General features: G+C 44.0%; 1 protein-coding gene and 1 long non-coding RNA gene across 4 annotated transcripts in view; one reads left to right on the top strand and one right to left on the bottom strand.

The window, feature by feature from the left end:
* LOC142767519 (uncharacterized) overlaps positions 1 to 2,712 on the top strand; it is a 29,072-nt gene extending 26,360 nt beyond the window's left edge. For 2 of the 3 annotated variants that reach the window (XR_012884945.1, XR_012884944.1), the window contains one exon: positions 1,140 to 2,712. This is a non-coding gene — a long non-coding RNA (uncharacterized LOC142767519). The remainder of the gene's footprint in view (positions 1 to 1,139) is intronic. The other variant, XR_012884946.1, reaches the window with a different exon arrangement.
* A 5,428-nt stretch (positions 2,713 to 8,140) lies between these two features.
* Positions 8,141 to 21,766, bottom strand: part of LOC119179445 (uncharacterized) — a 29,579-nt gene continuing 15,953 nt past the window's right edge. The window contains exons 9-12 of the mRNA XM_037430514.2: positions 18,007 to 18,057; positions 14,967 to 15,064; positions 9,400 to 9,784; positions 8,141 to 8,285 (exon numbers count right to left, since the gene is read on the bottom strand). Coding sequence (XP_037286411.2) covers positions 8,191 to 8,285; positions 9,400 to 9,784; positions 14,967 to 15,064; positions 18,007 to 18,057 — 629 coding nt within the window. The 3' untranslated portion in view covers positions 8,141 to 8,190. The remainder of the gene's footprint in view (positions 8,286 to 9,399; positions 9,785 to 14,966; positions 15,065 to 18,006; positions 18,058 to 21,766) is intronic.

The following is a 21,766-nucleotide window of genomic DNA, read 5'->3' as shown; positions in this document are numbered from 1 at the left end:
ACAACGGAAGAGGGAAGGTGTTCATCAACGTTTGCGCAAAATATAAATACATATTACTTGTCAGAAGATCACTCTCTGTAACCTCCATTTGTTAACCTACCCCTTATGTAATACCCCCTCACCGGGGTCTTTAAGATAAAAAAGTGAAGTGAAGTGAAAGTTATCAATGCTAACCACATGCTTGGCTTGTGCGAGAAATGTCGCACCACTCCTTCCTTTCTTAATGTTAACGTACAATCAAACCAAAACATGTGCATGCATGTGCCTTTAACACATTTTGTAAACAGATTTGTCCAATGCCTATGAACAAGCCTTACCAATGCCTTTTGGCCTGTTTGACACTTCAGGGCCTTCGGTGCACTGTAAGGGCACAAGAAAACTTGTGGGTCTTAAAAGTGACTTGTTTCAAGACTTTGCAATATGATGGTTGATTGAAAGTGATAAAATACTGAAGTTGATAAATGAGTTAGTTGTGGTGTCTTGTATAATAATATGCATACTCTTAAAAAAAAGAAGCAAGCATGCAAATTACTAAATTCATAATGAAAACTTAATGAGATCAGTGAAAGATTGGTTGTTGTGGTAACTCACCTGCAGTTTGATTGTAATTATGGAATATGAATGTTTAACTATCTTGAGTTTTAATGAACTGGCATTTAGTTTGTGAATAACAGTATGCTAAAGAGCATGTACATATTCTTGTTTGGTTGTACAACAACAGCATTAGGAAATATTTTTAAAGAATGAGTGGTAAAAAATTTGTGGCACAAGCCAAGAACATTATTAGCATTGCTCATTTTGTAGCCAGCCTGGACATTCGAGAATAATTTAACAGACATCTGCCCAGCCAAGTATTTAAAATTACCAAGGATGTTTCAAGGGATGACTACATAATAATTGCACCTTCATGCATGAGCTTTTGTCTCTCAAGTTTCATGCATGTGCTTCGTCATGGCAGAGCATGGTGGAAATACACCCAATGGTTGTCAGCCACTGTTTGGTACACAAGTTGCGCAGCAAAACGAATTTGAAATAAAATTTAACACAAAATGTTTAATTGCTATTTCCCAGTTGATGTATTATTTCCATTGCAATATAAAAACAAGTACATCAAATACTGGCTGTATCTCCCTTTGCAGCTATGATAAGGACTCCTAGAAATCTTAAAAGTAGGAATCAAGTATCTGGCGAAAACATCAAGCCCTTAAAATCTACAGAAGTGTTAAGCAAGGGTAAGTGACAATTGTATAGGTAGCAAAATTACTTTCCTAGAGCGAAGCAGCCAGCTGCACTAGATAAGCTGTCATGTTTAATGCGTATCACCTGCCAGGGATGAAACTTATGATACTTTTACACATTTTCGCTTTATTTCAGTGCACTTAACATTTTAAATTTTATTAAATTAGTAAAAAATGTTTAGTTCTACAAATAATGGCGACTGAATCAAATAGAACAGTATTCAACTTGGTATGTGAAATCGTAGAATATTTTGCACACTCTTCGAATTTGGCAGTTACAGAATTTCCCTGCGACGCATACTTCTCCATATGGGCTTTACACGTTTTTTAGAGAAAGCTTCTGGGCCATCATCGTGAAATAATTTTTTTAATTAAGCCATCATAGCAAGTGTGGTACTTCATTTGTTTTTTGCAAAGCAGTTGTAGGGTTCACATATCTCTATTTTCAAGAAATATGAAGTGAATGAATGAAAGTATAGTTAGGCAGCTAACTGAATGATATAATGACCCGTATGGACTATGACCACTGGAAGGGTGGAGCGTGTGTTGTTACACGTGAACTTACAGGCTGTTAAGGGTAGATAGACAAATATGGCTGATTGTGTGTAAGTATTAGGGCATGTCAGTTCAGATTAAATACCAGACAAAGATTACAGGCAGCAGTCCTGATAGATGTGAACTGTTGGAAGCAGTTCAAGCTGGAAAAGAAGTGGTGTATTTAATTGTGACACATTTGTTGAAACTTTGAAAACCAGGAAAATTTCTCGGGCAGGCAATGTTAAGTGATGTTTTTGATGAATGTGACATTGCACACTGTCACTCTTCACATGTGTCTGTTTCCTTATATATTTTCTACCAAAGCCACAAACAAAGATAGATGGCAGTTAACTCGCGTCCTGTTCCCTGTCTTATGGAAGTGTCATTCTGCACTTTATTACCTTAGAAGTACTTGCTGCTAGGCAGGTTGGTATAACATTATTAGGGAAAATTCTAGACGATGCGAATGTGTGGTGCAGTGTAAATATTTACTGTAGTTCAGCTGTGACCGATGCTCTTTCTCTGTGCTTTTTCATTTTTCCAGTGGTGCTTAGGCGTCTATTATTTTTCCCCTTAGCTTAATTAGCTCCCTGAAGCTATGCATCATCTTGCCCATTAACAACCATTGTTAAGCTATTGTATGTGGCATTGTTGATGCAAAATGACCTTAGAGTATATGCTAAAGCTCCTGCAGGATCACCGGCTGAATGTGACAACCAGTTCACCATTTATAGGACCCGAAGTATTGACATTTTCAATATATTTGTTCGCACAGTGCTTCATTGGAGTCATGCAAGCTTAAAACATGGTGCTCCCACAGAGAAATTTTTCTTCCTGTGCTGTGACCAACGGGAAAACTATGTAGACAATAATGAAAAGAGATCACAACTAGGCTTAGCTGTGTGATGTCTGCCTCAATAAAAATGTAATAAATTAATGCAAGTGTGCTTGTATAACCATGGTGTTGCCAGTTTATTACTACATTTGATATGAATCTCTGCTCGCTCCACCATGGTGTTCCTAAGGGCATACACAGTCTTACCTCTGAGACAGCATTGCCAGAACTAATTTCACTGTCACAATCTTGAACAGGTGTGCAACAAGCATGCGCCAATGCAGAAAACACAAGAGAAGTGGTCACTGCTTGCATGTTCAAGGTCGTATACACGCACACCGGACTATGATTTTGCAGTGTCTTACATTTTGAGTGGAGTATACATCGTGATGGCGGGAGCCATCTCTGTGGTCACCAGCTAGACTATCACAATGTGCATATTGTTGCTTCAGACAACTGTTTAGGACAAAAAAAAGGGCACCGTAGAAAAAAAATATTTTTAGGCTAATGTAAGAGCTTGTGGTGAGGAGACTCTCAAAAGGTATATGGTGTGTCATCTTGCAATAGAGAAGCAACATTTATACCTAGTTTATGTTAGTAGGAGTCTGCTAAACATTGGCCATACAAGCTTGTGGCTAGAGAAGGATGATTTTCAGAAGATGCCCTCCTGAAATGTTAACCTGCACCGTCCTCCCTTGCCCTTCTTGGTGCACTGGAATTTTTGCCCTATAGGTACTAATTCCTTTAGTGGGTACTCTTGAAGGGCTTCTGAATAAGCTCACTCTTACCACCTGCTTTACCCAAGGGCAAATCCTACTGTTGGAACTTGTTTGCTTGGCAGAAATTTTTAACAGGAAAAGAAGCTTCACTCGTTACACAAATAAAGCTACAGCATTGCAAGATTACTATGATGGTATGTACACAGACCTCCCACATACAACTCACTGAAATGTCACCACTTACCTCTATGGTGAGCCTGATTATGCCTTAAGACAGCATGTAAGTTTCTTGATCCTATACTTTTTAATCAGTACATGAACCTTGAAAAAACAAGATCATCACGTGCAGTCCGTAAAACCAGTGCTTAAGAACTGCAATAATGCCATCGAAAGCATCAGCGAAAGTAAATGCACCCTGCCGGAAAGCAAATTCTGCATGAAGCCTGTAAATGTACTGTTAACAAAGTCTTCTCGACAACTTCATGGTCTATTTCTGCAATTTGCATAATCCTGTTTCATACATACCTTGCTGCTCACCCTATAATTATTGACCTCTGAGTGTTACTCAAGTGACCATGCGCATTTAACATACCTGCAAGCCTCAGTGCTAACCTAATGAAATTGGAGACTTTAATAAAGTAATGCTCTCTAATGCTCACCCCTTCAAAAAAAGTTTTTAGCATCCCCTGAAAACCTATTCTTTAAAAATTTGATCATCAGAGTTGCGATGTATCTCCACACCTGATGACAGACATTTGTCCAATTACAGCCACATTATAACAACAAGCAGCCTTTGTAAGATGCGTGGAAACGTGCCATCATCTCAGGTCAACATGTTTCTTGAAACCAGCTTGCTCTTAGTTATGCGACAGAATAGTTTTCATAAATCATTTTCTTGCTAAGCTCAACTTGCCCCATGACAAACTGTGTGTTTAATTTTAGACCATTCTTGGGGAGCTATTTTTCTTAATAACTAAAGAAAGCCCGATAAAGTGAAGCATGAGCTTTTAAAAGGAAATTTGCAAAACATGCACAATCGTCTCCAATACCTAGCCTGAGTATATATTTCATTAATAATGATCATTTTCATTTTAGAACACATATCTGATGGCACAAAATCTGGAGTACCAAGGAGTCTGTCACAGGTATCTTTCACTTCTTTATTAGGGGTCATGCAACAATTTTAAATTATTCATGCGATATACTAGAAGTTTACTGCAGTGTGAATCACTTGCCACAATTAAAAAAAATAATTATGGAGGGAACATATGGACTCTTTACAAAGGTTGAAGTTGGTGCTGATGCCGTATGTCGCATGACCAGTAATGAGACAAAGCACGGCGCATCGCATTAGGCCTAATAGCAGTGCTACGCTTCCATTTCACACACACACACACGCGCGCATAATGTATGCTTTACTGCAATACACTGCAAGCACTTCACCCCATGACACTGGTGTATTGCGGCAATGTTAACTTTTAAAAAGACCTTTACGGGTTAGCAATTGAAGCTCGGCAATGCTCCCAGCAATGAAATTTCTATTTTATTACATTTTTTTCATTGTTATACACTTGCCTAAACTAGTGTTACCAGCCGTCCCGAATTTCGCTGGACTGTCCAAGACTTTGCCCGCGCTGTCCCAGTCGGGACAAATGTCCCCGATTTTTTCCGGACTGTTCAGTAAATGAAAAAAAAAAGAAGAAATGTTTTGCGTTATAAAAGGCATGCCAAGTAACGAGTGTCCGTCTGATCACATAGACAAAGAAATATTGCTGTGGTTAGCTGCAAGGAACTTTAAACACTTCAGCTGAACTTTAGCGTCAACTTTTACTAGAGCATTCTAGAGCGAGAGGAAGTGTCACGAAGAGCACATAGCAAAATTTAGTGCCACATCAAGAGACCGACGCAATGAAGAGAAGAAATAACGGATTTGTTTGGAAGGCACCGCAACAAAGAAAACTAATTTCCTCACCCACACACAACTACCTTCACTGTTGGTTACCCCAATCTAAACACACACTGCTAAGCAAACAAATTGCCATCATCTGCGACTGCTTAATAAAGCCACTCGGACAAGAACGTTCTCTAATTCCAACTTGTGCATTCCGTATCTATCTCACGCACTTAAGCAAGAACAAGCTTCAATGAAAGCGTTGGCACAGTATATACTTCCTCCCAAGTGACACCAGCTGTTTGATCGGTCCTCAAGCAACACGCATGCACCTACCATACATCCGCGTAGTACATGCATCAGACCAATATTCACAAATCGCGTTCCAAAGGCCTTTATTTTATGCTCGTTGTCATTGCTTGTAGATTTGGTGGCAAACACTTCGGGCTGGTAGGTGTTAATTCTGTGCTTCGGGCGAATGACGTTAACTACTCGATAAGCACGGCGACATCACAGGAATTAAGAAAAGCGGCAGCGACTTGCGTATGAATCACTTTCTAACAACAGAAAGCGACCACGACCCCACGGGCAGAGGCGCTTCTCGCCATTTCAAACAGATTACAGTCCAATCCAACACCAACATCGGAGAAAAAAGCATCACGACTAGAATACGATGAACCCGCCACAGACTGTGTGTCACAAGCTAGTGAGGAACTCTACCTGAACCACGGAATAAAGAACGCCCAAATCGCCTGAAAAGTGTTTTTTAACACACCGATTTTAACGCCACCTATTTATACACTTTAAGCCAAGTCAAGCCGGTTTTAAGCGGCTATTGGGTGAACCGAACCGTTTTGCCTCGAAATGGTTCGTGCCACCGGGGGAACCGAAACACTTCCAAAGTTGTGATAAGCCCAGTTCAATGAATTGCGCCACGTGCATGCATTGGACCCTTCGCGACATCTACAACCTCGTTACAACCAATTTCGTGATGATAGCATTGTATCGGTTGTCATGGTAAAATTTATATGCAGCAAGTGTGGTGAGCAAGTAAACATCTGTGTGATGCAATGTAGCTAAACAGCAGATCTTGTTACCAAATTTAGGAAATGATGAGACGGTGGTGTGCTTGTGCGGCGGTTAGCTCATCTTAACATACACATCTTGCCCCTTTCGGGTCGCCAAGCTGGTTTTCAGGAAGGCATTGAAAAATAACACCAAAGAAAACTTCATAAAACAAACATTTCATGACAACCCAAAGTGAGCTTCAGCCAGCTTCATGTCTTAAAGTCTGCCGAAACGCTAGTGCACCACATTTTCCACCATTACAGTTCTTTTCTGTCACATCACAAGTTGCACGAGATAATAATACTAAATAAAAGATCGAGTAACAAGGGCGTCTTTTTGTCCCACTACAATAATCATCAATCTTGCGTTTCGTTGCATTGTCGCCACCACTGTTGTGGGACAAAAAGACAAGCCTTTTTACTCGATCTTTTGTAGAGTGTATGCAGCTTGATGATCCATACTGTTGGCCTTTATGGTTCTTACATCTTTTCTGTGTTATTAAGCCTCCTCTCGGTGCCATTAGCACAATGCAGTGCGACAGGATGCTTTTTAGATGGCAGCTGCACATATAGGCGAGCTCACCTTGCACTCCTAGTATATACTCACTACTCGTTCGTGCACAATCACGTTTTCAGACTAGGCGAGCTTGAGGAGCCTTTTTGCATTGCATTCTCACTGCAAGGACTTCTTGTCATAGCTCCATGACGGACCGTCACCCTCTGCATTGGCTGAAGTCTTGGTCAAATAAATAGGGAGAGCACATGTCTGTCGTTTATTTTTTTTTTCCACAGCAAACAATCCAGACAGACAAAGATGCACTTAGCAGTCGGTAGTGCTGTCAATAACTGTTGAAATGTCTTAAGATTAACTTTTTTTTTACAACCAGTTGCCTTCTACAGCCAGTGTCCAATAAACAGGCTGGCTGATCACCCAAGTGTCCATTATGCCAAATCGTCTGGTTATTCTACACTTCTCATATTGTGTTTCCAGCTATATATCTGTATAGACACAAATAACACTTTTGCAACCAACCTTAGAAAGGAGACCATATGCTTACCCTGGCACGACCAGTCAGGAACACTTTCCAGGCAAAAGCAGTGTCCTCACAAATCACACGAAGGCCGGCATGGGCATTGGCAGCGTTTTGTTTCAAGGAGGGAAACCTTCGCTGCATCGCGGTGGGAAAGGAGTGTGGGCAAGTGCTCCCTTTGCAACACCTGCCACTGCCTATGAAGACCAGCGAGTGCTTTGCTTCCTTAATGTTACAATGCTGCAGAACGTGCTGTGCAACTCAAACCTCGATATAACGAACCCTGATATAATGAAATACCGGTTATAACGAAGTGAATAAAAATAGTCTTGCAATCGATATAATGTTAGGAGTAGACCTTTAGAACGAATTTTCGGATAAAACATACTTATTTTCGTGCAAGATGCAACTTTGACATAATGAGGTTTGAGTGCATTTTTACTGTGTCTTGCACTGCTGCCTGCCACACATCTTTAAAGGTAGTGCTACTACATGTTTGAGCATCTTGGAACAACTCCTGGTCCAAAGAGGTTAATGTGGGACAAAACACTTCGTGCAATTCGTGGTAGAGCTGCGGCAGCGAAGAAAGGGACGTGTCCTCCCTAAAACGGGACTGTGGTACTTCTGGTCCCCTTACTCTAATGCTTGACTACTTAAATGAAAGTCGCAAAAACATACTGCATTGTCTCCTACCAAAGTACAGCTTCGATGGTGAAAAAGAAAAAAAGAACTTGCAAGTAGTAGAAGGCTATCGCTGTTTGTTCGCGATAGCACATGGATAGAAATAAACAAAGCCCTTGCGAGAGTACAGACAAGAGAGACTTTTGAGACCGTGACGAAGATAAGTTTATTTACAATGCGCGTGGTGGAATTCAGAGGAGGTTTTCCATTTCCTTCATGAAGAGCTCGTAGGCGTCGTCCTTCGTGGGTGCCGCCACAGACGACACCGTAGGTGCCGCGGGAACGTCTGAAATCCCAGAAAAATATGAAAAGTAATGAAACGTATGTTGACGATGACCTAGGATAAACCGCAGAATAAGATCTGTGCGAGTTCTCACCACCTGGTGACAGATGCAAAGCATGCATAGGCAGCATCAGTGCTGTCATGTTACTGAAGTGAAATCCTGTCAACTTTGCCTATCGTAAAATTCCGAGCAGAACTTTAAGTTCACGGCTAATTTAACATTTCTGCGCAGTTCCAGAAATGTCCCCAGAAGAGTTCAAGCGGAGGGGCTCGTGCTCAAAATTTGACAAGCCTTTTTATCTTCAGTGAGCAGTTATTTATTACTCGCGCTCTATGAGCCTAAAGTGTATTATGACTATGGGGCACGCTGTAGTGGGTCCCTGCGAATTAAACTTTACCACATGGTTTTCGTTAGTGTGCCCCTAAGTCTGCACCTAACGTGCATGCCCACATTTCAGTTCCACGTGCACGTAATCGCGCCGTGTCTTCTGGGGCAGTACGGGCACCGCCTATTTGTACCTGTGTGTAGCTTACGTTTGTATGAGACATGATGGGGTGAAAACCACTTCGCCACAACTGTACTTCAGCATGCAAGTTGCAGGCCAACAGTTCTAGGCAGAGTCCACAGAAAAATTCTTATCACTCCGTAATTTTTCCGAGCTATTTTTTGCGTCACTGAGGTTCTACTGTAGATCTTTTTGATTTAATACAAAACTGACATTGTTGCTCCATAAACATTCTACACAGGTATATTCAACTGCATCTATTCAGGCTAAGAAAATCATCGTAAAATGCTAGTCGCAGTCAATGTTGTGTGTGGTGAGCCTGAAGTGAAGTCAGGTCCAAGCAGTACTCGGACAACAACACTGCTTGGCAATGTGGCATTGACAGCACAGCACTATATCACTGGAAGCTACTGCACACGAATAACTCGCTTCTCTCTCATCGGCAGCCTGACTTGCCCATGCATGCAATCTGCCCAGAATGTCGAGCTATTTGGGCCTTTCTCGGCTGGTTTGATTACATCAGATTTATTGACTCGTTGCCACGTCCAACAATAAAATAAAATGGCAACGAAGTGACTGATGGATCAAACAGTGAAGACCGTGGGTGTTACCTTTGGTGGCCCTCTTGGCTAGATCCCTCTTGACCCGCAACGAAGTGGGTGTGAAGCGCATGACGTCTGCACTGAGGTTGCGCAGCTGTGGCTTGGCCTCAATGGTAGCACCGCTTCCTGGTCGCTGCTGCTCCCCATCCGCAGCAGAGCCGGGCCCGTGCAGGGGCCGCGAAATGAGACTGGGTGGAGCCGACAGTACTGACGGTGCTGGCCGCATGAGCGGTGGTGGGCGTGGCGGAGGCAGCCCCATCCGCATCGGGGGTGGCCCCATCGGAGGACCGCCTAACGGAGGCAGCGACGGCGGTGGCATGCCCGGAGGAGGGTGCCGGAAAAGCATCGGCGGAGGTATAGGGGGTGGCATGGCTTCTCTGTGAGTTTTTTCAACCTGCGCAATGCGAGTATAGAAAAGACTACAGAGTCAAACTCGCCTAGGCCAAATCTGAAAAAGTAGCGAAATAGTTTTGATGTAAGAAAAATTTGTTATGGGATGCAGGTCCCCATAGTGCGCTTCATTCCACATCATTTCTATTACCGTAGCAGGTTTAACTACATAACACTGCTGTGCACCAGTAGTGTTGGGTGTGTTTTGCAACACTGATCTGTTGGAAATTGTTGGATTTCATTGACATTCGCAAATCAAGAAAAATGTCCTGACAACCACTTTTGTCATTTTCTCACTCCAATCCGTACAACAGAAGATCAGACGTTGGATTGTGACGAACCTTAGTCGTCAGGGGATGTGTAGCAACCAGTAAAAATCACTTGGGAAGAGTGTTCGTAATGCCCCCTTTTCTTTCTCGACTGAATGTGGCTATGGCGAGCTGCTTTTCATCATCAAAAGCAACGCATCTGTTCAGCACATTTAGCGGTCTTGCACATGAAGGGAGCCGTGAACGGCAGAGCAGGCATTTAATTGCTGCCTATTAAAAGCATACTATATGCTTAAAACTAAGGCCGCATGCACAGCCAAGTAGTAAGCTGAAGATGCTTATCATAGAAGGGTCATCAATAATTAAATCATGTTAGCCATGTTAACCGCTATCATGTCTCCATGCAGCCCTGATGCTGATACGTAAGGCCGTTACCGCACTTGTACCGTGATACTGGTCTCCACAGAGTTTTTCATATTGTTACGGGGAATAAAGTATACACTGGCGAGCAAATGCGTACTGGCGAATATACTGGCGAGCAAATGGGTACAATGCTGCTGCAGTCCGAGCACGTTCACATTCAGCCCTTCGTCGTCGTCATCCTCAGGCATCTATTTAGCCCGTGACAATATGCTTCATCCCATAACATTTTGACATTGCGGCAGAGATGACTTTTCGAATACATTACGGCTGCAAATGATCAACTCTCAAAAACGCTGGTTTGCGCCTGCAAGATGGTTAGCGTAACAGCGGTAGTGGCTTCAATTAGCCACTGGCTTCACTGTCAATTAGCCAATGGTTCAATTAGCCAATGGCTTTACGGTCAACAGCGACAGCGATAAACGACAAACTTCATCACGTCGCGACGGCTGCAACCGCATGTCGGCGAAAAAGTGTCATTGTTGCTCGAATGAAAACTATCGGGTGCATACCCTGTGAATAGAAGTGAATAGAAGAATACATACTGTGAATAGAAGTTGAAAAGGTGGTCGATGACAAAATTCCAAGTTTATTAATGTCTTGTGTGACATAAGGAAGCCACAAAAGCTTTTCACGACCTTATTTTTTCACAATCTTTGATTTAACCACGACAGGCTGCCCAGAAGTGTATGCTATGATGGCTATGACACACTTTTCATGACGATTTTGCATAGTAGCAAGCGGCCAAAATGTTACAAGCTACCATCGAGACATCCAAAGACAACTTCGATAACGAGATTTAAGACAAAATACAGTCGACTCCCGGTAATTCGAAGTCGCTTAATTGGAAGTTTCGGTTAATTAGAGATGAGCAAGTGGTCCCATCAGTTTTGCATGCAATCATATAGAAAAAAATGCTTGATAATTCGAAGATAAAAACCCATAATATTGGTTAATTAGAAGTTTTTTCAATCGACAGTCTCGTCGCGACCGTAATTTTACAGTAAAATGGGGAACTTTTCATATGCCAAAACATCTGCCTGACCGCGCTGGTGTCTTCGCCATCACTACTGTCCGCAGCGCCACAGATCTTGAAGCGGCAATCTTTTTAACGCTGGCGAATCGCATCGGCGGCATCGACTGACTTTTTAGTTGACTTTTGTCGAGACTCGAGTGTGTCACCGCGTCACCCGCGCGCTGGGTTGATTCCACACGTGTTTCCGCGCTTCTGATTTTGAGTGTTGTGGTGGTGACGTACGTTTGATAATGGCAACTCGTGGCCCTTACCGAACGCTAGACCTAGCGACGAAAGTCGAAGTCTTGAAGGAAGTTGATTAGGAAGGCACCGCCAAACAAGACATTGCAAGAAAGTACGGCATTAAGCCTAACACGCTGTCGACTTTCATAAAGAATAAGCGCTCAATATTGGATGCGTTTGAAAGTGAAAAATTCAAGACATCGCGGAAGCGGATGCGCACCAGCGCCTACCCTGAGTTGGAGGAAGCACTGCTGATTTGGATCAGAGAGGCACGAAACAACAAACTTCCTCTCAGTAGTGAAGTCGGTACGGCAAAAGCGTCATCGCTTGCTGAAATGTTGGGCATCAACGACTTCGCTGCTTCGGATGGGTGGCTTACGCGTTTCAAACATCGCCACGACTTGATTTTTAAAAGCGTGTGTGGGGAGAAGGCGTCAGTCGATAAGGAAACGTGCCTGACATGGCAAGCGGGCAAGCTTCGCGAGTACCTCGAAGAATACCAGCCGGCAGACATTTTTAATGCAGACGAGACTGCGCTTTTTTATCGGCTGCTACTGGACAAGACCCTGACATTTAAAGACGACGACTGTTCTGGAGGCAAAAGAAGCAAAGAGAGAGTGTCAGTGCTAGTCGCGGCGAACATGACTGGCACAGAACGGTGTCGCCTGCTTGTGATCGGGAAGGCTGCCAAGCCTAGGTGCTTTAAAGGCGTGAAGAGGCTTCCTGTGGATTATGCCTCGAACAGAAAGGCATGGATGACATTCGATATATTTAAGGACTGGATCACCAAACTCGACCGCAAGTTCGCGCAATCAAGCCGTAAGGTGTTGTTCCTTGTGGACCAATGTAGTGCCCACATGAACGTACCTGCTTTGAGTGCCATCCGTCTTGTGTACCTGCCTGCAAACACGACGTCCGTGTTGCAGCCCATGAACCAGGGCATAATAAAAATGTGAAGGTATTGTATAGGCAGCATCTCGTCGAGCGCATGCTTTTGTGCAAGGACAACTCGTCGCGATACGAGGTGAGTTTGCTTAGTGCCATCAACACGCTAGCGCGAGCTTGGACCCGCGTGAAAGAAGAAACCATCGCCAATTGTTTCCGGGCCTGTGGTTTCATGGAAAACTCGGGGGATGCTTCTCCTTGTGCGCCAGTGGAAGTGCAAACAAATGAGCTCGACGACGGTAGCTTTCGTGCCGCTCTCGGTGACGTTCGTTTTGACGAGTATGTCGCTGTGGACAGCAACGTCGAAAAATGCGGTCCACTAACGGACAGCGAAATCGTGCAGATGGTTCGGCCCCATGACTGCATTCCTGAAAATGACGATGATGACGACGACATCGGAAATGAGCCACCACCGAGGGCTGCCGATGTAGCTGCGGGTCTTGCTCTTGCGCAGCGGTTTTTTGTTGGAGAACACAACGCCGAAGAATCACTTCGACACGTGTATTCCTTACAAAACTTGCTAGCCGCAGCCAGATTCGGCAAGCAGAAGAAGATGACAGACTATTTTTCCTCAAAACTGTCGCGCTTTTAAACTAATAAAAGTGCCGTTTTAGTGCTTTTTGCTTAATTCGAAGTTCGTTTAATTCGAAGTTTTTTGCGGTTCCCGTGAACTTCGTATTAACGGGAGTCGACTGTACTGCCACACTCTCACTCTCCGCGTGAAATGAGAATGTAAAAAAGGTAGTCGATACCTAGCATTTCTTGAAGTACGCGTGGATAACAAGCATCGAGTGCTGATTGCCATCAAAGCGATGACTAAAGGCACAGCCATGTTGCCAGAGATCGCCACGCTAGCTTTTGGGCGACTAGCGATCTTCTCTACTTTTTCAGAAACGCATGACGTGATAAGCGGGGGCGATGGAGGGGCCTTCGTGGCAGCAAATCTTGTCACTGTCACGTGGGAATTGCGTGCATGCGGTCAGTGCTTAGCTTAACTGAGCATGGTAAAAAAATGCTGCCGATCGGTAGTCAAGGGCAGCCTTTTGTCCATGAGTATGTGCGCGATCACACTGAAAGGATGCGTACTCGAAGAAAAAAATAAGAGAGAAAAAGTGCTCAAAATGAAAAGGTGCACGCGTGATATTTTTTTCTTTCCCTGTGCCATCCCTCCCTACTTAGCTTCCAGCTCGTTGGGATGAGAACAGAGAATGCAATTGCAGCATGTAACAAATTTTTGGAACTCCGCTCGTACTGGACTGATTCTAAAATTTTGCGGCGATAAAATTGTGAGGTAACAAGCTTCTTTACTGGCTCCATGGCTACTTAAAAAAGTGTTGCAGGGCGCTTTTAAATGAACAAGTTACCCCAAAATCAATTCATCATTTTATTAAGCTTAAAAGCTTCTTATGACGGCTTATATGAGCTGAGTATAATAAATTTTAAAATTTTACGTATTTTACAGGTTATCACTCGCATCCTAGCGAAACTCATGTCCCGCTAGTACTCAAGGTTGTTTTGATCTCTTTTGAACGAAAAGAAAAAGGCATTTGCATAGAGCCTCAATTTTAATTTAAAAAGATATTGTGCACGTTAGTTAAGCCATGATAAATATTTTAATTTTTTTTAATATGTTATACATACCATTCGAATTCAGTTTGAAATTATTCAACCAAAATAACCATTCGTTTCAAATTTACTTCAAACCTAAAATTCACTACTAGCACAAGCCTATGCAAAAGGTTAGTGTACGACATCACCTTGGGCTGATGGCCATTTAATACGGAATCCCCTGCAGTTGCCTTCTAACTTAAGAAAGTTTACCATCCGTTGTCCAGTCTTAGGCACATGGAAAGCCCAACGCATTTGTCGCCAGTAGCGAACCCATAACTCGTCGACTCCAAAGAGCCAACCAGCGGCCCTGATTCCGTTGCTTAGTGCATAATCAATCACTTTCAACTTGAAAGCAGCCGCGTAGCTTCCGTATCACCCCACAGCGTAACAACATAATGCACACAACAAAGAATACACACCACAACAAGCACTTGACACTTTGGCTTGGCTTATAGTGGATTGAGGCTCCGTGCATTGATAGTACGCTTGATGGCGTGCACTATCATCATCAGTGGTTAGAACGAGCAGACAACATTACTGCGGCAATTTTCAGAGGTGCAATAATTACTAAAAAAAAAATCGTATCCTTGTTGAACAATGTGAGTGGTGCAAGACTTATGCTAGCACGGGGATTACGCGAGTAAATATGGTATATGAAATGAAGGTGCGTGGGGGGTGCTGACCTCTTTGAGGAACTCGGTAACATCTGAATCGTCGTCAACCCCAGGAGGACGGTCGGGGCCCTCATCGGCGAATCGAATCTTGCGTGGCTTTGGGGGAGCTGCATGGAGTTTTAAGAACAACATCACGTGCTAAGTGACAGAAAGAAGATTGCAAATGAGCCAACAGCACTACAAATGGTATTGATGGGCACCAATGTAATGTCACTTGTTGGCATTATATTGGCAGACTTTGCTGATTCATCCAATGTCGTACTCATCTCCTGCCTCAACAGAATATTGTTTCAGGTGAACACTGCAACCTTAACAAAAAGAATTCGACATTACTAATGCACATACCAGTGTTCTCGTTTGCTTTAGTACTGCCCTTCTTGACCAGCAAAATACCACATAGACTCAAGTAAGCATTGAACTTCATTTTTCTGTGCAATTTGCACAAGACGCAATCCTTACACGACAATGAAGGTCCCTGTTCCTGTAAGGCCCTCACCAATTAGTATACTTAAAATTGGTTTTTCAGAATATACAACATTACTATAGCTAGAGTGAACATCATTGCAGTCTGTCATTTGGAATTTACATTTCTTAATCGGAGGTCTGTCCTTTTTTTCTTTTTTTCCCCCTACGATACTGATGTTAAGTTGGGGGCACGGCCCTTCGCACTCATAGCCAGTGCTTTCTACTGGACGTTTGTTATCTCACACTGCTGTAGTACCTAGTCTCAGAAAATACTAGATAAAGAAAACAACCGATAATAAAAATGTCCTTAACGATGGCTCTCATCTCTGTTGCACCGGTGAAAAAAAAGTGCTTGTTGCAAGCTATCAGTGGTTTCTAAGCCAGCACCAGTGCAGCGTTAATGTCAAGGGTAAAATAAAGCAGACAATTGCTGGATGTTCAATAGAGTTGTGTTCATTCATGCATCCAACTACAAATAAGTTGTCGTGACATAAACAAATCATGACAAGGGGGAAGGGGAATCACTATATCAGAAAAAGATGAGAAAGCTAGTGAGAAAAAAAATGCCATTGCTTTGCCATGGAGGCCTATGCTATGTATTACAGTCACACTCAGTGATTAGGGATTTTTCAAATGAAATTGCTGTTTAAATAAAAAAAAACAGCTGCCTCTAATATGGTTGATTTCATACTTGAATGCTGCTCCCCTGTTCGTTTTCAGTAAAAAGAAATTCTGTTAAATGGAACAATTTTTCAGGGTACCCTCATGTTCCAAGAGTATACTGTATGCAAACAGTACCAAGGACATCAGGGCTTTGGTATACATGGGTTGCATGGCTTAGAGAAACAACAAGATGTAATAGAAGCTACTATGATGCCAAGTTCTTCTCCCATCCGCTAGAGAAGTAGTCGTGGCCTTCCAGCGACTTGTAGCCCTCATTCGTTGCAGCGTGACATGACTTGTTGAAAGTGCCAAATGATTCACAATGTCGCCGCGTGTCATGGCAGGCAGCAGATCGATATTCGGTGCAATGTGTGCTTGCCGATGCGCAGATCGTGAGGGCCGATGCCAGCAGCGTACCCGAGTCGGTTCCACAAGCTCTTCTAAGTTAGGCAGTCAAAGCGCTTGTACGTTTTATTTCGCCGTGTTGCGCAGAATAAATCGAACGACACCGACAAGCTCCGAAGCGACGGTAAGCTGCATGAGCAGCCCAACTCAATGTTTTTAAATATGGCGGTAGCTTCCTTTTCAAGCTCGAAATTATATCACATGCAACTCATGTATAGCAAACATGAATAAAATACATTGTTCGATATATATAGGAGTAAACCTAAGATGTGTGCTGGAACCACTTTCATCTCTCTGGCCATAGAACAACGGACTATTACCAGGCTTGTGCGAATATTCGAATGCTTTCAATGTGCAAATGACATTACAGTATTCGAATTTGCTTTGATTCGAATTTAAATTATTGAAAACTTCAAAGTATTTCAAATGAGCGAACAGATGCATATTAATCCACGTGTAACCCTCTGTAAACAGTTTCACTGCACTGCAGAAATGCTAAGCCGTGAAAACACCTATCCACAAGAAACCCACACTGCTGCAAAGCTCCACTAGAAGGTCAAACATATCACCCTCGCATCGATTCATAAAAAAGATGGTTATACCAACATACACGCTTTTAGTATAGTAAATAATAATGTGTAACATACTTTACAGATTGCCCCTATCATTCTATTAAAAGTCGAATCCTTCTACTATTAAAAGTTGTTTTGCGCTTACTTTGAAAGAAAAGAAAGGCATTTGCAGAGGCCTTGTTTCGATGTTCAAAAAATATTGTGCAGGTTACTTAAGTCATGACAAATATGTTTATTTTTCCTTGATAATATGTAGCATATAGTACTACTATTCGAATTCGAGATTATTTGACCAAAATCGCTATTCATTTCAAACCTAAAATTCACCATTTGCACAAGCCTAATTATTATAGGTTTCTCCTTCGTTATTGCTTTTTGGACACACACGCTAATACTCAAATTTGTGTGTCCGGATCGAAAGTTGCAGGTTTGAATCCCACCGAAAGCAAAGGTGATTTTCCATCCGCTTTACTTCCTTTCAATTAATGTATTAATTAATACACTACAGTTAAAAGACAACAGTGACTGTCTCCTATGCTTTTCTTGACCTAAGTGCCTGCTAGATTGATATGGTTGCATAACTATAGTACAATCAACTTGATATATTTTTGCATTGTGGGAAGGGTCGCCGAAGCACAGCAGTGTCCGGCCACTTAGAGCGGCCCGAGGGCCTGTCGTCATCCTGCTTCCACTTCCCCTGCCACACCCCCCCTCAAATAATCCCTTCGTGAATCAATAAAGTTGATTACCTACCTACCTTGCTGCAAGAAATGCGTTCCAGTTAAAGCTCTGTCACAAAATGTTGCTACCAGAACAATTGCTGCTATTCACTTTTTTGTAACCCAGTATTGTGCAAATGGTAAGAAGAGTGTGCAGATAAGCTAAATTTCCCTATTAAAAAAACAAAAATGAAGATATTGTAACAGAACATGAGCGTCGTTTACCCGTTGTATCCTTCTCTTCGGGCACGTTCTCCACGTTAGTAGCAGGGGGCTCTGAAAAATGGAATGAAAACAACAACACTGTGTTATACGATACCTGCACATTACTGGAATGCCTGAAGCAAGATGCAAGCCTGAAGCGTCTCGAAAAATGCTTCACTATTTCCACAAACAGTGGGGCATGGTTCCAACGTCAAACATTTCAATGCATATACTCACAAATCTGTGGTACCTTGATGTACAAGCAAAAAATCTTAGCATTTGAGCGTAAGCAGCTTCCCATTGTGCACTTCAGAGTCGCTGCTGCTACTGTTTCAGCACTGCATATTCTGTCCTCAGCATAAGGTGCTATCGTGAGCTATATGAGCTTGAACACGCAATCGCGTGTTGAATAGCCTCGAACCCTACATCGGCTGATTGACAGCGGCTGCTGTTGAAAACAAAGTGGAAGAGGCGGCGCGCCTCTGCTAGCTGTTGACACTTCCTCCTCAATATCACTGCTGTAAAACACAGCTTGTAGTGTGTCAGTGGCTGCCATCGGCGATATGAACTCACATCAATGGGCGCAGCCACAACCAGCTGACCCAGCAGGCTATACAGCCGCAAAGATTTTGGCTGTGACGTAGCCGGCCGCGATGCACATGCGTAGCTTTTATTACATCTAGATGGTGTTCACTGAGCATTTTGATATGCATCCTCATTTTTGGTGAATTTTATTTACTTGTTATCACTGCTAGCGGCCAATGACACGCGATAAACTGCCGTTTGTCAAAGCAACGATCATGCGTGTATATGGTGATGTGGGAGTGCCAACAGTCACCGGAAGAGCGCCTTTTTTTCCCCTCGAGTTTGGGCAGCGCCATCATCTTATCAAGTTATCTGTATTTTGAGGCTCTTGGCCATGCGCTCGTGTCTTCGAACTCACACTGCTTATAATAGTACCCCCTAAACTCAGCTAAACTGAGTTGCTATAGTTTCATCTTGTTCATTCCAGACCCAGATAGATGAAATTGAGAAAGTACCAAATCTACCCTGCTGTTGTGGGCAGGGTTCTATGAGCCAAAACCATTATATTAAAATAGAGGTGTTGTACGGCGAGAAAGGTTCAAATTCAGCTTGGCAAAATGTGCTTTATCAGGCAGGTCTGGCTAATGGCGAGCGGCGTGCGCGAGCTACTACTACAGCCACCGATCATCCTCGTCTTCTTCATTACCAGCAGAGCGTCCGTTGTTCAGATTCATTACAATTACTCCCCGCGAAATAAGGAGCCATCCTGGTGACCTATGAACAAGTAAACAAGGGAGGGTCGTAGCAGGGCTTAAGTTTCGAGACGTGGACAATTTGCTGGCCACGACGACGTTGGTCAGAAGATGGTTCCAGTGGCTCAATGAGGTAATTTACTGATAACGTTTTTTGTAGCACACGATATGGGCCGTGATACTTGGGACCAACTTGGTAGAAAGGCCAGGTGTAGCAGAAGGGACATGCAGCCAGACGAGTGAACCTGCATCGTAGGAAGTAGTGTTATTTGATGCGTCATGGTGGTGCTTTTGGCGTCCTTGGTCTTGGGTTGTGAATGATCTTGCCAGTTGGCAGCATTCTTCAGCGTATGTAGCGGCTTGAGACAAAGTCGTGGACTCTGAGGAGTCAGGTTTGTACGACAGAATGGTGTCCATAGTGCAAGAAGGTTCACGTCCGTAAAGGAGGAAAAAAGGAGAACCCAGTAGTGCTTTGAATGGCGGTATTATAGGCGAACGTGATAAACGGGAGCACTCGGTCCCAATTAGAGTGATCTGACGAGATATACATAGACAGCATGTCACCAAGGGTGCGGTTGAAGCGCTCTGTCAATTCATTGGTCTGGGGATGATAGGCGCTTGTAGTGCGGTGAACGACGTGGCACTCACGCAGCAATGCTGTGATGACGTCTGACAAGAATACGCGACCACGATCGCTCAGTAACTCCCGAGGTGCTCCATGACGTAATACGATGTTGTGAAGAACGAAAATCGCAACGTCTTTTGCTGTAGACGAGAGAAGGGATGAAGTTTCGGTATACCGCGTGAGATGGTCGACAGCAACTATGATCCACCGGTTACCATCAGCAGTGTTGGGAGGGGGACCATAGATATCGATGCCGACGCGGTCGAATGGTCGGGATGGGCATGGTAAGGGTAGCAAGGTACCGCTGGCGTGATAAGGGGGGTTTTTCGTCTCTGGCACGTCGATCAGGCCCGAACGTATTGTCGTATAAAACGGTACATGCCACGCCAGTAATATTGTAGACGTATGCGAGAATAAGTCTTCAGGAAACCTGCGTGGCCACATTGGGGGTCGTCATGAAACGTGGAACAAATTTCGGATCGCAGGTGACGTGGAATCACGAGTAGCCATTGACGTCCACCGGGTGGGTAGTTGCGTCAGTACAGCACGTCGTCGCGAGTGGCGAAGTACTCGACTTGCCGACGCAACGTGCGAGAAGGGGGGGAAGCCGTCCGCCCAGCCAGGATGTCTAGAATCGAAGCAACCCAAGGGTCCTTGCATTGCTCAGATGGCATGTCGGCGATGGTGATGGCAGTTGCATCACAGGTTAGACTTTCGCAGCAGTCCGGGTCAGGAGGTAGAGGCGAACGGGATAGGGCGTCGGCGTCCGAATGTTTCCGGCCGGAGCGATAAACCACGCGAATATTATATTCTTGGAGGTGTAATGCCCATCGGGCGAGGCGACCGCTTGGATCCTTCAGTGACGACAACCAGCAGAGGGCGTGGTGGTCAGTCACGGCGTCAAAAGGGCGCCCGTACACGTAAGGTCGAAATTTCTCTATTGCCCAAATAATGGCGAGGCATTCTTTTTCAGTGACGGAATAGTCAATTTCGGCTTTGCTAAGAGTTTGGCTTGCGTAGGCAACCACGTACTCTTGGAAGCCGTCTTTCTTCTGTGCAAGGACAGCACCTAGCCCGACACCACTAGCGTCGGTGTGGATCTCTGTGGGTGCCGATGGGTCGTAGTGTCACAGAATAGGCGGCGCAGTTCATTGAAAGAATCGTCACAGGTGGCAGACCAGGCTGAAAGGTCTCTAGAGCCGGCGAGGAGCTTGGTCAAAGGAGCGATGATCGTCGCGAAATTGCGGACGAAGCGCCGAAAGTAAGAGCAAAGGCCTATGAAGCTTCGGAGCTCTTTCATGGTGGTCGGTTTGGGAAACGCTAAAACGGCTGTAAGTTTGGCAGGGTCAGGAAGAATGCTGTCTTTTGAAACCACGTGACCAAGGATCGTAAGCTTTCGAGCGGCGAAATGGCACTTCTTCAGATTCAGTTGCAGCCCCACGGCAGAAATACATGCGAGGACTTTCTCGAGGCGGGTTAAATGGGTTGCGAAATCAGTTGAAAAGACGACAATGTCATCTAAATAACAAAGACAAACGTTCCATTTGAGGCCTCGAAGGATAGAGTCCATCATCCGCTCAAAAGTAGTTGGCGCGTTGCAGAGGCCGAAGGGCATGACTGTGAATTCGTAAAGCCCGTCGGGCGTGATGAAAGCAGTTTTTTCGCGATCGGCCTCTGCCATGGGTACCTGCCAATATCCAGAGCGCAGATCTAAAGAAGAGAAAAATTCGGCCTCCTGTAGGCAGTCCAAGGCATCGTCAATGCGTGGCAGCGGATAGACATCCTTGCTCGTGATTCGGTTGAGACGTTGGTAGTCCACGCAAAACCTGATGGATCCGTCCTTCTTCTTCACCAACACAACTGGAGAGGCCCAGGGACT

This window comes from Rhipicephalus microplus, chromosome 7, assembly GCF_043290135.1.
Source record: "Rhipicephalus microplus isolate Deutch F79 chromosome 7, USDA_Rmic, whole genome shotgun sequence".
NCBI lineage: Eukaryota > Metazoa > Arthropoda > Arachnida > Ixodida > Ixodidae > Rhipicephalus > Rhipicephalus microplus.
The sequence above is the reverse complement of the archived record's forward strand: the minus strand, read 5'-3'. Positions and strand labels throughout refer to the sequence as shown.